General features: G+C 52.7%; 1 protein-coding gene across 1 annotated transcript in view; it reads left to right on the top strand.

Annotated features, from left to right (window-relative positions):
- The window catches only part of SDK2 (sidekick cell adhesion molecule 2), a 240,438-nt gene that overhangs the window by 129,240 nt on the left and 93,576 nt on the right, over positions 1 to 17,622 (top strand). Inside the window, exon 3 of the mRNA XM_054572925.1 lies at positions 13,802 to 13,908. Coding sequence (XP_054428900.1) covers positions 13,802 to 13,908 — 107 coding nt within the window. The remainder of the gene's footprint in view (positions 1 to 13,801; positions 13,909 to 17,622) is intronic.

Here is a 17,622-nt window from a genome sequence, read left to right as displayed (position 1 = left end):
GGGAAGGGCATGGACGCCTCACCACGCACCCCCTCACACCCCTGCCAGGGCTGCCAACAGCAGGTGCTGCAAGATGGCCAGGGAGGCCTCTCCCCGGCTTCCCTTGGCCTGACCTGCCCTGGCAAGCTGGGGGAAGCCCCAGGGAGACTGGTGCATCCTCCAGCCTTATCAACATTCATTAATCCCACAAACATCTGGCCTGGGGCAATCAGGAGCCTGGTGAAGACCAGGGGGCAGGACTCAGCCGGGCAGGACGCTCAGGCTGGCTGGACAGAGCTTGGCAGGGTTCACACTGCCACGCACACACCCCCTCCCCAAGTAGATGCTTCCTACACACATCCACCCCACCCTCCTTAGTATTAATTAGCCATTATCCTTTGTAGTAACGAACAAGGCCATGACAAAGTCATTCCTGCTCACAGATGAGCAAGTCTTCGTTACCTTCTGTTCCCTGCAATTCGGAGATGCCCGGGGACCGATGTTGAACTCTTCCCTGCTGGCTCCCGGGCAGCATGTTGTCTGGAGAGAGCAGCAGGAAGTGAGTGGACTGGGAGTAGACCTGGGGATGGTGCGTTTCTAAGCACAATATGGCAGCGGCAGTAATACTTCCATCTGAACACCAGGAGCTGATGGCTCCACAGGTCCATGGCGGCAACGGGCTTGCTGTTTTTGTTGTTATTATTATTACTGCTGATACCCAGAGTCTAATACACTGCCTGACAGGTTGTAGGCACTCCAGTCTGAGTTGAATGATCAGTAATAATAGTAATCACAGGAGGTCACATTTCTTGAGGGCTTACTGAATGTCAGACACCATGCTAAGCACTTCGCAGTCAGTTCTGCTATAATATGCGATATAAACATTTGTAAAAATCACCACACTATGCAAAATTGTGCAATAAAAACCACAAGGCTAATGGGGGAAATGGGGTGAGGGAACAACAGTCAAAAACTTCATCGGAGACACTTAATAAAGATGATCACGCAGTTCGGCACATATCCAGTGGTTCAGAAATGCATAAATACTACAATAAACACGGCTCTTTGCCTTGGGAAAGGTCTGGAATTTGCTCATGGGAGTGGATATGGGAGGATTACAGCTTGTGAGTTTTTGTGACAGGTGGAAGGAGAGAAGCCTGGAATCAGAGGGAGAGATGTCGGACCAGGTGTGGACGGGTGAGCGTGTATCACACTCAGGGAGCTGAGGATACCTGGAGGTGGGGTGCTGTGTGTAAGTGCCACTCCTTTCAGCTGAGTGTGATTGTCCACGTTTACCTAGTGTTTCTTGCAGACAGAATCATGCATGAGCTCCCTGGCTGGCGTGGCTCAGTGGACTGAGGGCCAGCCTGCGAACCAAAGGGTCACGGGTTCAGTTCCCAGTCAGGCCTCATGCCTGCGTTGTGGGCCAGGTCCCCAGTTGAGGGAGTGTGAGAGGCAACCACACACCGATGTTTCTCTCCCTCTCTTTCTCCCTCCCTTCCCCTCTCTCTGAAAATAAATAAATAAAATCTTTTAAAAAAAATCGCACATGAGCAAATGCAAAACTTGAGTAAGGCTCAGATTGTCCTGTAATATATCAATTGTATTGGAACAAAACCATCCTCCCGAAGCTGCCTCAACTTGTATTTTCTATAAGGCATTGCCCTTATTGTACCCATTGTACAAATGGAGTATCTGAGGCTTAATGAGGTCCAGCCCTTTCTAAGGTCCAAATGCTGAGGGGGCAGCTAGCATTGAAATAAACCTGAGGCCAAAGCAGTGTTCTTAAAGATTCTAGTTCTTTGGGACTACGGTCAGACTCAGTGTCAGACTTGGCAGCACTTTACTTGGTCAGCCCCATCATGTCTCCCCTGGTTCACGGCAAAGACCAAACTGGCCTCCAACCGCCTGGCCTTGACCAATTCCACTTCACTCTCCACCCTGTAATCAGAGCCATCTTTGTAAAAACCTACATCTGCTTATTTTACACCAAGGGCTGGCAGGCATTCTCCGTAAAGGGCCAGGCGGTGACGATTAGGCTTTGCGAGCCATACAATCTGTTGCAACTTTTCAGCCCTGAGGTTATGGAGCAACAGCAGCCAAAGTCAATACATCAGTGAGTAAGCTGGCCGTGTTCCGGTAAGACTTTATTTATGGAGGCGGAAATTTGAATTTCGTACAATTTTCACCTGTCATGAAACAGTACTCTTCTTTTGATTTTGTTCAACAATTTGAAAATACAAAAACTATTCTTAGTCTACTTTGCCGTATGACAGGGAGTAGGGCGTAGATTTGGGCGCAGTGTGGGCTGGAGTTGGCCAACGTCTGTTTTACACCCCTGCTTAATCCGATCCTCAACAAGTTCCTCTTGTCATTAAGAAAAAGCCCAAACGCTTCAGCCCTGCCCCAGGCCCTGTGGGGACTGGTGGCAACCACGAGGCCAGCCTGTCCCCTGGCCAGAGCACACTGAGTGCCTCCCAGCCTCAGAAACTCTTCTGTCTCTGATACCTGCTCGTCATGCCTGGAGCCCTGATTCACCGGTGTACCCTACCTTGGACAGCACCTTCTCCTAAAAGCCACTCCTGCCCTCTGCGCCCCCCAGCCTCCTTCAGCCCTCCCCCAGCACCCCCAGTCCTCGCCCTCCAACACATCCTCCCCAGTCTTATCAGCTCCAGATCCCCCACCTCAAGGCATGGCTCCATCCCGCTTCCCGCTTCCGGCTTCCCGCAAATAAGTGGGGCCTCTGGCAACTCAGGACCTGGCATCTCAGGACCTGGCTGGTCTAATTAGAAGACTGCTCTCTGGCCACCAGGGCTGAGAGGCCATTAGAGGCAGCCTCTCCCCTGGATACCTGGCAGATGGGGGAGGGCCTGGAGAAAGCCAATCAATTAGGCTGCACAGTCCCTCCTCCCACCCTGCCCCCCACCCCCCAACCACCACCACCATGATGAGGCCACAAAGCACAAGCCACCAGGTTCCTTGAGGCCAGATTCCACGGAGCCTCTTTAGGGGCTTGTTTTAATTTGCTTTCTTTCTGATCCACCTCAGCATGCAAAGGAGCCTGGGGCATTTCAGGAAGTTGTCAGGAGACAGGGCAAAGGACCCCCCTTTACTTCCCCAGAGGTGGAGGAAGCAGGGAGCCACGCAGGAGATTCCAGAACATCCTTGTAAGCAAAATGAGAGGCAGCCCAGTTTTCTTGGCTTTCTGTTCTTTCTTTTTTCTTCTTTTTTTAAATAACTGCATTGCCCCCTCAACCCTCAGAATGTCTTCTTTCTCAGTCACTTTTTTAAAAATCCAAACTGAAATGCCTTCAAGTGTTAACTCCTTGCACCCTGGATAAATCTTGCCTTCTCTGTCTCTTCGTTCCTTTCTGTTCCTCATAATAAATGTATGTCCCATGCCACTACTCCCCCCTTTTCAAAATGATCCCCAGAGCTCATTGTTATCTCAGAGCAGGGCTCCGGGGTCAGGGAAAGGACTGGATAGCCCCCCAGAAACATCTGTCTGTAGGATGTGAGAGAACTCCCTGCTGAGCAGACCGAGGACCCCAGGACAGGTCAGGGGGTGGGCATGGGGTGAGGTCACACTTCGGGTCCGATGGGCCTGAAATTGAATCTCATTCTCTGCCCTCGAACTGGGTGACCTTAGGCAACTTGCTTAACTTTTCTGAGCCTGGGTCCCCTACAAAATGGGTGGGAGTCCCTTCCCCCACAGTAAATGTGGGGATGAACCAGATAACGTATGTCAAGTGTTTGCTCTGACCCCAAGGCTGGTATTATTGTTAACGGCGGGGGCCCCAGCCGGACAGTTGCACCTGCCCATGCTGAGCGGCCATCTCAGGCCCGTCGGCTTCCTCCCAGGCCTCTGTCCTTCCCCATCTGTCTACCCACCCAGAGTCTGGGGGAACCACCCTGCTGATGACAATCCTTAACAAAGTTCTTTTCCTTGCTCACTGAGAGTGACTCACTGGTCCAGAAGGTCACAGGGCAGAGAGATGGCCTCCTCCGGCCAACAAGCCAGGCTGTCATGGTGCAACCCACCCCCAGCTCAAAAACACCGCTGTCCCTCTCATTGGCCACAGGCCCCAGGATCAGTCAGAGCCTCCCTGTTCTCCCCGGGGAGCAAGGATTCTCAGGGCCACACACCAGGCTCCAGGGAAGCCCCGGAAGGCCGGGCAGGGAAGGGAGGCCCCGCAGCATCTCCTCGACTTCCAAAACCACCCGTCCATCAGAAGGTGCTTGTACAAGCCTGCACACTGTGTCTTAGCTGAGCAGCCTCAGGCGATTCTGCATCTGGCTCAGCTCCGCCCCAGGCTCCCTGCTTCCGAAGGGTCAGCCGGTGATGAGCACCATCCAACCTCATCCCCTCCGTCCTACGAATACTACCCCCTCCCACATGGTCAAGAGTCTTTTCCTCGCCCTGGCTTCATCCTCAGCCTGGAGGAAACCTGGTGGTATGAGTTTCTTACAGCCACTGTAACAAGTAACCACACACTTAGTGCCTTAAAACAAGGCAGATATTTCTCTCCCAGTTCCAGACGTCAGTCTGGAAATCAAGGTGTCAGCTGGGCAGCATTCCTTCTGGAGGCTCTAGGGGAGAAAACATTTCCTGCCTTTCCCCGCCTCTAGAGGCTGTCTGCATTCCTTGGCTCATGGCCCCACACCCCTGCAGCCTCTGCTTCTCTCTCCACATCTCCTCTTACCCTGACTCTGCTTCCTCCCTCTTCAAAGGACCCTTGGGATCACAATGGGCCCACCAGGAAATCCAGGATGGTCTCCTCATTCAAGGTCCTTAGCTTAATCACAGCCGCAAAGTCTTCGTAACATAAACTGGTGGCTCCAAACAACAGACATTTATTCTCTCTCAGCTTTGGGGGCCAGAGGTCCCAAATCGAGGTGTCAGTGGGGCTCTCAAGGAAAGACATTCTGTGCCTTTCTTCTAGCTTCTGCTGTTGCTGGCAGTCCTTGGCATTTTGGGCTCGTGGCAGCATCACCCTCCATCTCTGTCACACAGCCTTCTTTTGTCTCTTCTTAGAAGGATGCATGTCTCCTCTTATAAGGCCTACCCAAATAACCTCATCTTACCTTGGGACCTATTTCCAAATAAGGTCCCATTCACAGGTACTGGGGTGAGGATGCCAACATACTTTCTGAGAGGACACAATTCAACCATCATACCCTGTAACATGTTCACAGGTTCAGGAAATAGGATGTGGACAGCTTGGGGGGAAGTTGGTATTTGGCCTTCCCCACCAGCCATTTCGCTCACTCACCCAGGGAATGTTCATTGAGCATGTATTGTTCTAGGCGTAGCACATGGAGGGCATGGGATAGAGTACAAGACATGGTCTCGTGGAGACACGTACAAGTACATAGGACATTAAGTTGTGATGGATTCACCAGGTCTGGCAGGAGAGAACTTTGTGGTGGCTCAGGGGAGGTTTGAGAAGGCTTCCTGGAAGGGACATCCTGATAGAAAGCAGACAGGGGTCCAGCAGGCTGTGGGGCGGAAACTGCCAGAAGGTGGTAGAGCTGGAGAGGAAGGACACTTTCTGCTTCCTGGAGGCGGGGTTCTTCATGAGCCCCATGCCCAGCCATTCCCTGCATGCTGCAGGTGCTACAGACACCTGAGGGTGGGGACAAGCGCCGGCTGCTCACCTGCACCGCGAGTGGGCATTCCCGGCCACCCCTGTGAGGTGTGCAGAGATGAGCACACAGACCTGACACCTGTGACCCAGCGTCACTGTATCCCCCATTCCCTGTCCTCCGTCAGGGGTCCCTCTCCTGCTCACTACGGTAGCACCCTCCACCCTGCAGGCTTGCAGGCCGGGGACACCCACTGTGCCCAAGTCCCCTACCTCCCAAGGCCATCCAGTCCTGTACGACCCAAATGCCCACAGGTCTGCGAGGGGATGAGTCCATGACCCTCTCCCCCCTTCCAGGGGCTTTCAGGGACAGTGCTCGCCTCTCCTGGGCCTCACCGCTGCCGCTCCTGCTCCCGGAGTCAGACCTCAGTCCCTCCTTAGCCCCCCACCCCCGAGGCTGCTACCTCCTCAGAGGGCAACCAGTCCCCAGCCAGAGGCACAGCGTCTCCCCTCCTTCCCCAAAGCACCATTAGCAGAAGCCGCTTGTGCACATAACAGAATCGCTAAAGACATGGGAGGGGATTACAGTGCAGGGTGGAAACCGCTTCCAATAGGAGAACTGTAACCACTGCTCCCAAATGGCCCACCTGTCCCTCCCGCAGGGTGTGTGTACCCCTGTCATCGTCCTCCCAGGGCCGGCCCTCCCAGGCCGCTTCTGCTTCCCGTGTCTCCGTAACTCTCTCTGCTTCCGTGTTTGTGTGTCTCTCTGTGTTTCTCCTTCTCCCTCCCTCCCTCTGTCTCTCTGCCTCTTGTCTGTCCCTGCTCCCCACCTCCATCTCATTCTCTCCCTTTCTCCCACCCCCTACATGCCGCGAGTTCAGGATTCCTAGAACTGCTGCCAGAGGGAAAACTCAACATTCCAGCGATGTCTCGCACAGAGCAGTTTAGCTCTGTCCCTGACCCCTCTACCCTGGACCCCTCCTCCCTTGGCCCCTCCATCCCTGATCCCTCACATCAGCGAAGTCCCACTGAAGGGTTTACCTGATCAGTCAGGCTCCTTCCTCGTGGGTCTTCCCCATGACTAGACTGGCCAGCACTTAGCAGCAGCTTCTCTGTGACATGCCCCAGACCAAGCCCATGGGCCCTGCCCACTTAGAAGCACCCCGTTTCCTCCTTCAACCGTGTCTGTGTGCCAAGGTAGAGTGGGGCAGTCGAAACTGGCCTTCAAAGCAAGTGCCAGGAATGACAGGCCCCAGGCTGCTGGGTATGCGTCCAGTTGAGAAGTGTTCATCTTCTCTGTGGATGGGACTGTCCCAACGTACCAGGTACTCGTAAGCTGTGTGACCTGAGCGATCGACTTAATCACCCTGGGCCTGTTTTCTCATCTGTAACCTGAAGTTTCTATTAGCACATGCCTCCTACAGTGTTGTGAGGATTAACTGAGTTGATGTATGTTGAAGTCTTTAGAGCAGTACATTTCTTATACCACTTATAATTTGTTAATTATATAATGGTACAATATTATTATTATTTATTACCTGGTACATGTACTTTTCCCTTTAATCATCCTGGACAGAGCTTTACCTTCTTTCCTGAGCTGTCTTTGCAAAAGCAAACCCACAGCACAGAGCCCATTTCTAGCCTTCCACCGCCCCAGGGGCCAGTTCTTGGAGCACCAACACCAACTGCCCCCCTACTGCAGAAGGGGGTGTGGCATGGGTACCGGCAGGCTTCTGAGGACACAGGTACACGTGGGGTATGCACATACCTGGGCCTGCTGCCTCTCCTGTTGCCCAAACAGCCTTAGGAAGATGGAAGGAAAGCTGGGGTCCCCAGAGCTGAGCTGCCTGTCGCTGTCCTCAAAGCCTCTGCTGGCCTTGGCCATCTGCAGTGACACCTGCAGGCAGCGCACAGAGGCCCCAGCTGGCCCCCTGGTGGATGTGGAGGCCCAGCTGCCTTCCCTCCTGGAGCCCCATTCCCTAGGGGAGAAGAGGCCTGGCAGGTGGCCGGCAGAGCCCCTCCATGACGGAGCCTGCAGAAGGGGCCTGGGGGAGGATCTGTTCCCCCAGACCTCAGTGCTATCCCTCCCCCACCTCCCAGCCTCCCTCCCCTCCCAGCCTCCCTCCGTCACACAGGGCCTTTGAAAGAAAAGCCTCAGGACCAAGGAGTCAGTGATTAGAAATCTCTTTCCCTGAGGACCACCTAGAACCTAGAAAATGTGCTCTGGGTGGGGGGTATGTGTGGGCCTGGGCCTGGCCATGTGTCTCTCTTGAGTGCATCTCAGTGAGGCAGGCACCTAGAGCCCTCGGCGTGAGAGAGGCAGTGCCTGGGACTGGGCAGCGTGGACTTGGGTGAACCCTGGGAGTGTTGCTCGTGGACTGAGTGTATTTGCATAAGTGTGCACGCATGTGAGGGTTTTGTGCACATGTGTGCATGTATATGTGTATGTGTCTAATACAACTGTGGGCATGTGCGCGTGTGTGTGCATGCATGTAGGGTGAGTATGCATGTGTGTGCACATGTTAGGGTATGTGCATGAGTACATGTAAGTACATGTGCGAATGCGATGGGTGTGCATACATATGCATGACTACATGTGAGTGTGTGGGGGCAGATTGCATGAATGTACGTGTGTGTACAATCTTGTACATGTGTGCATGGATCTGCATGCATGTGGTTGTGTGTGAAAGAGGGTGCACATGGGTGGGAGCATGAATGTGTGCACAGGTATGTGTGTACATGTGTACACATGTGTGCGTGCATGTGTCCATGTGCGCGTGCACGCATGTACACTTTCTTCGGAAGAACATCTGCGTGCATCTCCGGGCACCTGATTTATTAACGAGGACAATACAAGGAGAGTGTGCCTATTATTTTTGGTGTCCGCATCAGCTCCTGACAGCTTCGTGGAATTGAAATATCTTATTTAATATGACTAAGAATCATTTTAAATATCAACTGTGACACTCAAGGACTTGAACCAAAAAGGGCATTGTGTGTTTCCCCGTGCTGGAGAAGATGCCACATTTGTTAGGCAGTGATTTTCTCCCCGCCTGTCTCATGTCTCGAAAAATCCAATTATCCATCCTGGCTTTTCCCTGTGTTGTCGTCGAGTGCCCTCGCCCTGAGCCCATCTCTCCATCTTGGAACTGTGTAGACGTGTGGGTTAAATCAGGACACCTTGTGATGGGGCAGAGGGAACAGATTCCCGGTGTGCCTTCCTGTCTTCCCAGCCCAGCCGAGCCCAGCCCCCCAGGCCCTCTCCACTGCCTGCTCCCTTTGACCATCGCTGGGATAAAGCAACGCTTCCTCCGCCCAGGAGATTTCGCGCTCCTCCGCAGCTGTCAGAAAGCCTGGGGAAGCTCTAAGTGCAGTTATGGAAAGAGTTCCAAGATATCTTGTCACATGCATAAAGCAGGGAGCAGAACAGCTCAGAGAGGAGGCCCTGTCTCCTGACTAAAAGTGGGGGGATTAGGAATTTGCATGAAGAAATTCTGAGAAGAGACTCAAGAAACTAATAACAGTGGTTTACAGTAACAATGTGTCGGGAGCTGGGATAGGCCAGGCAGCAGGGATACGGGGATGGGAGAGACGTTTACTGTGCACCTTCTCTTTTACTCTTTGGACACTTAATCCTGTGAATATATTCCCTATAATATATTAACAAATAAGCCCCGAGACTGTTCCTCACAGGATGGAGGAGGAGGCTGCAGGTCCGCCAGGGAGAGGTGCCTCCTGCCCACCTTCTGGCTCGTCACCCCAGGGGAGCCAGGCTCGGGCCCGCCACCTTGAGGACACAGACAGGAGTGACCGGCAGCTTGGGCGGTCAGGCTGGTGAAGAGAGTTACATTGGAGTCAAGAGGCCAAGAGGGATGGCCTTTGAAGGGAAGCTGTCATCTCCTTACTGTCCCAGTGTCCCTGAGGGGGCAGGACACAGTCTCCACTGGCAGCAGAGGGACTGAGGCGAGGCCCCTCTATCAGCGAGGAGCATTAAGTAAGCAAGGGAGGCAGAGCAGATCCTTTGCCGGTGGCTGGGGACTGTTGAGGTTCATGTCAACAGAGAGGCTAAAGAATTTGCCAGGCAGGAGAATTGGTGCTCCCATGATGCTTGGTACAGAGCCCTTAATGGAACCCCCCTTGGGTGGGGTTGGGGGGGGCCCTGCCACACCTTCCTCGTCTTCCTCCCTGAACCTCCCCACCTCACTCCAACCCCTTCCACTCCCCACCAGCAACTCATACACTCCCTATTTGACAGGCATTTGTGTCCTCTCGTAATGCTTACATCCAAGGCAGCCATCATTGTCTCCATTTTACAGACAGGAAAACTGAGGCTGGCAAGGTTCCCCACGTGCCCAGGCCATACTCCTAAGAAAGAGCAGATGTAAAGTCATGTCTAAACTTCTCTGAGTCAGAAGCTCCGGCACTTTCTCCCCGGTTCCCTTGTGGCTGGGTCAGGGGTGCGCCCGGTGCACAGGACATGGCATCCATCCCCCTGCGCCCTGAGAGGACGGGATTGTCTGGGTCCCTGCCAGGCTGGCAGCCACAGGTGGGCAGGGCAGATTGAACTGCTGGCTGAGTGTGTCCCCGGGGCCCGGGAGAAAGCTGCTGGGATAATGATCACTGTTACTGTCACTATCAAGGGATGCTTACAGCAAACTGAGACGTTGGCCAACTGCCCCTGCCATTGGCCTGGGAGGCGGGGGACCAGAGCTGCAAGTTGGGTCAGTGAAGCGGGTTTCCGTGCTAGGAAAGGCAGTGGCGAAACTGTTACTTTAAATAATGTTGCCTACAAGCCAGAAATAGGCTGTCAAAGGGGAGGGAGGCAGGAGGAGCAAGAGAGGGGCTGGGCCCTGCCCTGCCTGGCCAAGGAGCACCTGCCCTCAAGTACAGGGCCAGGGTGGGGGCACCAGGGGGGAGCCCAGAGCCAGCCCAGCCTCAGGGAGGGGCAGGCCTGCAGCCAGCTGGCCTGCCGCAGAGCCCCAGGTGCGGCCTGGGGGGTTCTGGCTGAAGTAAATCGCCATAGAACCTTCTGCAGAAATCTACTCTTATTAAAGTTTAAAATTCACCACACATCACTGACATCAGCAAACAAACCCAGACCTAAGGAGTCCCCCGCGTCTTTTTTATAATATATACTTAAATTACATGCTCGAAGTGCATTTTTTAACTTTATTTTTTAAATAAAACCAATACATACAATAAAGGAAATCCTGTCGGCATAGAAAAACATAAAATCAAAAGGAGAAGTTCCCATCTCTCCCTACCCCGATACCTCTCACAAAAGGGAGAAAACACATACTGCACAATCTATCTCAAAAACAGTGTACATACATGCCAGGGTATATGTGTGATTATGTGTGTACAAATATATCCTTTTTCAGTTTACCCACATGGCATCATGCCATTGACACTATTCTTTGACCTTTTTTTTGGTCCACAAATTACTTTTATTGGGTCAATTTGCATGATCCTAAACATTAAACTAGGGTTTGGTAGCCTGTATCGATAAACAACTTAGGAAGTGTTGAGAATGCATGATCGCTCTTGCCCCTAATACTCAGCTGTGATACTGTTTAGCGCATTACTTCCTCATGTGTTTGTCTCCATAAACATCCCCCTTCTCCAGCCTCCGTCCCCTGATTCGTGCCCCTGGGGGTCCTCTCATCTCCTTCCACGCAGGGGTTCCCCTGCCTTCTGCGGCTACAGCCTCCTTGTTCATTGAGCCCGCCCATTTCTGGTGGTCATTTAGGTTGCTTCAAGATTTTTATTTGTTTATCTCTGCCATTACCAGCAAGGTGACAGGGAACATCCTTGTACCTATTTCCTTTTATTCGCCACATTTTTGCAAGTACATCTAAAAGGCCTGCTCTCAGGAATGCAACCCCTGGGTCAAAAGGCTTGCATATTCTTATCCTGACACATTTTGTCCCAAAGACTAGATCAATTTCCACTTCTACCAGCCAGTCTGATTGTACGCCTCCTAACCCCCTTTCTCTTGCCAGCACTGATCATACATGAAGGCTTTTGGCAGTCTCATATGTCAGCGTGGTTTTGACTGGGCTTTGTTTCATTGTGACAGAGGTTGAGCATCTCTTGACAGTTTTGTGGTCATTTCTGTTCATTTCCCTCTCCTTGGTGCTATTTAATAAAACCCAGCTCCATTTCCAAAGATAGAGAGCTTTTCTAGCCAATCTCTCCCTCCATCTCCCCTCTCAGGTCACCCCATCGCTTTCGAGACTCAAATAGTTTCCCCAAAGCTGCCCCCCGCCCCGCAGGAGAGATGGGGGCAGAGGCGAGAGAGAGCCCTGCTGAGCTTGAGGGGGTTGGAGGAGAACCGGAAGCTTGCCAGAGCTGGGGCGTCCGCTATCTCCCCATCATCACCCTGTACACAGTGAGGACGGACAGATAAGAGCTGCAGCTGGTGGCAGAGATAAGAGACAGGAGGAGCCAAAAGGTTCCGGATAATGCTTGAAAGCCAGAGTGAGCTGGGGCTCTGTCCCAGGACACAAAGTGGGGCTGGTTAACAGCTGGGCGTGGAGTCAGAAAGGCTCTGTGGGACCCTGGCCCTGCCTCTTACTACTTGTCACACCACAGGTCACTGAAGAGATATTTGTGAACCTCAATTTTCTCACCTTTAAAGTGGGGGTAGTCCCCCCATGGGATTAGCCTGGAGATTAAATGAAAGGCTCTCAAAGGCAGACCCACGACCATTTGCACCTGTCCACATAAAATGAGAAAAGTGAAGCTAATGTAGTGAACTTTGCAGAAAATTTGTTTAAAATTTGCTCAAATGGCTTTTATGCTGAGATTACATTTCCTTTTTGTGATCTCAAAAATGTCCTTTATGTAAAATGCTGACCATTTCTGTTTTTCTCCCCCTGCCAGGCACTTTCTTCCTGTCTCTCTCTCTCTCTCTCTCTCTCTCTCTCTCTCTCTCTCTCTCTCATCCTCAGTTGGTTTTCTTTTTTGTCTGTTTGCTTTTTGGCTGGCTGGTTTTAATGATCTTATCTGGCCAAATAAAAAGTGGACAATCTTATGTCAACCCCTATTTCTTAAAGCATTACTGGACCCTGCTAGCCACTCGTCCGCGAACTGCTGTGTGAAATGAAATGTGTAAAAAGTACTTAATACAGCGTCGTCATTGTGAGATGATGATCGTGGTGGTGGTGGTGATGATGCTGGTGATGATGGTGATGATGGGCCGCAGCTAGAATGCGCATAAAAGTAGACTTGGCAACTCCTGGGAATAAGGTCATTCTGTCCCAGGACTGGCATAGCCTAGCGTCAGGCAGCAGTGAGTTTACCCACCAAGTCAGCCGGGCAAGCCCTAGGACACCCAGGGACGGGGAGGTAGCCTAGGTACAAGCCCCACAATTCACTGAGGTCTGTGCTTGGCCATTCACCCCCTGGGGAGAGCAAAGGTGGTCCCAGAGGGGATACCAGAAGCACTAGCCCCTCCATCCCAGAGAGCATCACACACCCATTTCTCGGCCCCAGACACTCCTCTCGCTGACCTAACCTGGCCTCCTTCCTGCTTCTCGGCCAGGTGAGCTCCCCAAACTCCTGCTCTCCGGCTGCCTTTCCCCCAACACCAGACTCTACTGTTCCTTGGGCCAGTGACGCGCTCCCACAAGTGGGCTCCTAAAGGGCCTCCTCGGATTTGTGCATCCTGGCCCAGAGTCCCATGCACAGAAGACCAAACAGTCCTGCTCAGAAGGCTCTGCTTTTCCCTCCACAGAGCTACAGTGGAGCTGTCTGTAATTTTAAGGATGGTACGATGCAAAGCATTTGGGGAAACATGTAAATTTCCCTGTATTGGTTGCCTCCGTCCGTTTCAATTAATATTACAGTACAGCCCCATACCTGGCCAAAAGAAAATGCTCCTGCCTTTCTCAGTCATGTGTCACAGGAAGGGGAGGACAGGAGGCTCCAAAAGACCCAACACAGTGCTGGGAGTCCTGGTCATGGCCAGGGTCAAGGGCTCAGGCACAGCACCTCCCATTCTTGGGAAAGTGCAGGCTGCTTCCTGGATACCTGAGCAAATTGCCTGTGGGTAGGACCCTCTTATTGATAAGGACCTTTCTGTGAGCTCATGACGTGGCCAGAGAGTCAAGAGCTCCCAGGTGTGCTTCATACCCGAAGAAGGAGATGTGGCGACCTCTGCCCTCTGACCCCAGTCTGACCTGTGCATCCCTGCAACTGCCTGCTTACTCACTGGCTGTCTTGTCTGCCCCCAGGTACATGATCACCAGCCTGGACCGCACCCATGCTGGCTTCTACCGCTGCATCGTGCGCAACCGGATGGGCGCCCTGCTGCAGAGGCAGACCGAGGTCCAGGTGGCCTGTGAGTACAAGGGTGGCTCGGGGCAGGGCGAGCGTGAAGCAGGAGAGGGTCTGCAGGGTCCGTGTCCACCAGCCACACTCCCTCTGTGTTCACTGGATGCTAATGGTGGCCCGTCCGCTTACCCGGACCAGTACTCTCATTCTATAGTCGATGGAGCCAAGGCCCAGGGAGGTGGTAGGAGCTCTTGAGGCCACACAGCTGATAAGTGACACGCACATCCGCTGGCTCTGAGTTTAGTACTCTTTAAATGGGACCCGGCTGCTTTATTTTTAAAAGGAGGCCTGTTCACCTGCTTCGAGGGCCTCCTCTGGGGCGGCTGACCTCACACTTTGAGAGGGGGTCTTCCTGGGGCCCAGCTGAACCGCTTTTCTTGCCTGACTTCCCGGGGCCCCCCATAACCTTAACTTTCCCATCCTCCAACCCGCTCAGCCCTGGAGCAACACAGTGTGGGATCCCCATGGTCTTTAGAGGGCGTTGGGAGGTGCCTCACAGTGGTACCGTAACCCTGAGAGGGAGGTCACAAGTCGGGGTTCCCAGGATGGGCCAGTGGGCAGAGGGTAAAGTGGGAGGCCCTCTCTGAGCCTTCGGGGTAACAACCTTCTCCCAAGTGCCACCAATGCCTGGAAGGACAGACAGAAAAGGAAAGGCGGCTTCAGAAGACCCCAAGAGCATTTTAGGCCCCAGGCCCCAGAGCCCAGGTCACACCCTCCCTGCAACTCGGTCTCCCCTTCCCTGTCCTGTCCCTTGTCCTAAAAGAGCTGCTGTGAGCTAGAAATGAGCCCCAAATGCGCTGTTTCATGCTGGGAATTTTAAGGGTAGGGGTCCGAGGACCCACTCATGCAGAGCCCGCAGGGCCTCGCCTCCAACTCCGTGCAGGAGAGAGCTTGCTTACAGTACTTGGAGAGAAGTGGGAGACAGAAACCCAGTAGGAAACCTCAAGTGAGGCATAGAGTGTTTATAATAATTATGGAAAACAACCGTAATCAGAAGTGGAGGACAGCTTGTCCCCATAAATCAACACTAAAGGCAACTAGACTTACTCCAAAGAGTGGAAAAGCGCTGAATTAGAATGACAGATCAGGGCTGCTGTCAGGTGGCTGGAGGACTCCCTCAGAGCTTCATTTAGCGGGTGCTTGGAGTCCAGAGGGGCGGGGCAGCTATGGGGCAGCCTCCAGAGAGATTGCGCTTGTGTGTGTGCGCTCACGTGTGTGCAAGTGTGGGTGCACTGGGGTGGGTTTGTGCATGTGTGTGCAAATGTGTGAGTCTGGATTCGTCTACTTTTTTGTGCCCCTGTTTGGGGGAGAGAACGAGTGTGTGCTTGTGTTCAGATATGCGTGGCTGGGCTGGTCTGCCCCTTTGCTGTCTAGGGCTGGGGTGAGGAGGAGACAAGTGAGGCGTGGAGGATACAATACTTAAGGAGGCGCTGCCTCTCAGGTACTCACCGTGCACTTGCAGGACCCTGAGTGTGGGTGCCTCCTTAAATCTTTCGCCTCGCTCACCCTCTTCCAGCCCTGGGCCTCTGCCAACTGTGTCCTCTACAGTCCCCCTGCATTTGTCTGTCTGTCTCTCTCTTTTACACGGTCCCACAGAGGCACATGGTTCTGAGGATGGGTGGGGTATGGGTGTTTCTCCAGATCCCTGCATCTCTCCTTGGCAGTTGCCACCTCCCAGGGCAGGAGGGTTTTGTCCTAGGATGCCAAGCAGCCAGTGTCAATGCCTGCTGCCCTAGGGGCTCTTTCCAGGGATCCCACCCCCAGCTCCCACCCCCTTCCCAAAGAGAGACTGTGAATTGGGTTCTAATGAGAAATGAATAAGGCAGCTGTGCTAACAACTACTGATAATAGCAAAGTCATTACAGAAAGATTCTTTACATGTTTTTAATTACAGCAATTAAGGGAAGTCAATAAAACATCAACCCCTCCCCAGCTCCCTTCCTGTCCCCATCCAGAGTCTCTTCTTTGTTTTTCTGAAGTCTCCATAAATTCCTGGCATGCAACAAGTGGGCTGAATGGCCCAGAGGGCTGGGAGAGCTTTTCTGACCTCCAGTTGCCTATATCCAGACCCCATGGGCACCTCTGTGCTCCCCACCCACACCTGGGCAACATCCCAGCCCTGGTTGGCGGTTGGCTCAGCCTTGGAGCCCCGGCATCAAACCTGCCCACGCTCTGCAGGGCAAAGGAGTCCTACCCGACCCTGCTTCCTGCTATAGTGGGCGCTCAGTCACCGCTCCCAAACAGGACTTGGGACACCAAGCCTGTTATCACGTGGGCTGGTGTTGATGCCCCAAATGTCACCAATGGACTCATTTTTCTTCTTTCTCAGCCTGAGCATATTGAAAGTAGACTATTTAGGCACCATGCACTGGTTTAGGATAAAATTACTGTGTCCTTCCGGAGCACCCATATTACCTGAATGTTTAATTCACTCATGAAACAACTGTAGCTGTCTGCCTTCTGCATGCCAAGCTCTGTTCTAGGCAGTGAGGACGTAGGAGGCAAAACCACGACGCTCATCCCTGCCCTCAAGGACAGTGGGGTGAGGGGGCAACAAAAGTTAAAAGGAGAATATAGAGCAGAATATAGACTATAGGGTTTCCCTCAAGAAAAATAAAATGTTATAAGGAAAAATGAAGCCAGGTGAGACAGATGGAGGCTGGGGCAGGGGTCCTATTTGAAATGGAGTCTGAGGGAGGCCATCTGAGCAGGTGACACTGAGCACAGTCTCAAAGGAAGCGAGAGGGTGAGCCACACAGACAGAGGTTGGCCTTTCCAGGCCAGGGAATAGCAAGCTCAGAGGCCCTGGGGTGGATTTGGGTGTCTGAGGCCAAGGTGGCTGGAGCAGAGTGAGGAAAGTGGGGAGTAAGAGATGTGGCTGAGGAGGTGGGGGGTGGGGGCAGATAGTGGCAGTCTAAGATGTGGTTGGTACTTAGGTTGTTACTCAGAATGCAATAGAAGTCATGGATGGTTGGGGACAGTGTCATGATACCATTTGATTGGAGGGAGAAGCATTATTTTCTAATAAACAAATAAAACCACAGTGAAATGCCACCCCATGCCCACTAGAATGGCAAAACCCAAACAGTCTAGCAAGACCAAGCATTGGCAGAAACTCCCAGCTCTGCTCGTGGGAGTGTGTAAAGAGCTAAATGGGTGCCGTTTTGGAAAACAGTTTGACATTATCTTGTCAAGTTACCACATTCACAGCCTGCAATCCAGCAATCCCTCCTTTGGGCACATACTCGGGAGATTCTCTTCGCTGCCCAAGAAGGTTCTTAGCAGGCCAGCAAAACACCGAGCACCCACCCAGCCTGTGGCGCTGTGCTGTCTCCATCCACAGGCGTCCATGCAGCCGTGAAAATGACTAACCTGAGTGCAGGGGCCTGCACGGAGCTCCAAAAATATGTCGCAGCAAAAAAGCAAATCACAGTAGGTGACATACAGAATAATCCCAGGTGTAATGGGCTTAGGAACAGACTAAATTAGCCATAAATTGCTTACAGATGTGTCTATGTGGTGAAACCTGGTGGGGAGGGAACAATGGCATGATTGACGTGGCATGCAGACGGCAGCTACCTCTGGTGAGGATGCAGTCGGGGAGGGCACAAGGCTTGCTAGAGTTCTAGTCCTTGCTCTGGGTGCTGGGCACATGAGTGTTCTGTTCTTCTTTAAATTATACATATAATTATATTCACCTTTTTTTGTGGGTGATGACATA

The sequence above is a fragment of the Pteronotus mesoamericanus genome, unplaced genomic scaffold, assembly GCF_021234165.1.
Source record: "Pteronotus mesoamericanus isolate MK-2021 breed Mesoamerican mustached bat unplaced genomic scaffold, CSHL_Meso_final contig_246, whole genome shotgun sequence".
NCBI lineage: Eukaryota > Metazoa > Chordata > Mammalia > Chiroptera > Mormoopidae > Pteronotus > Pteronotus mesoamericanus.
Note: the sequence above shows the minus strand (reverse complement) of the source record. Positions and strands in the feature narration are given on the sequence as shown.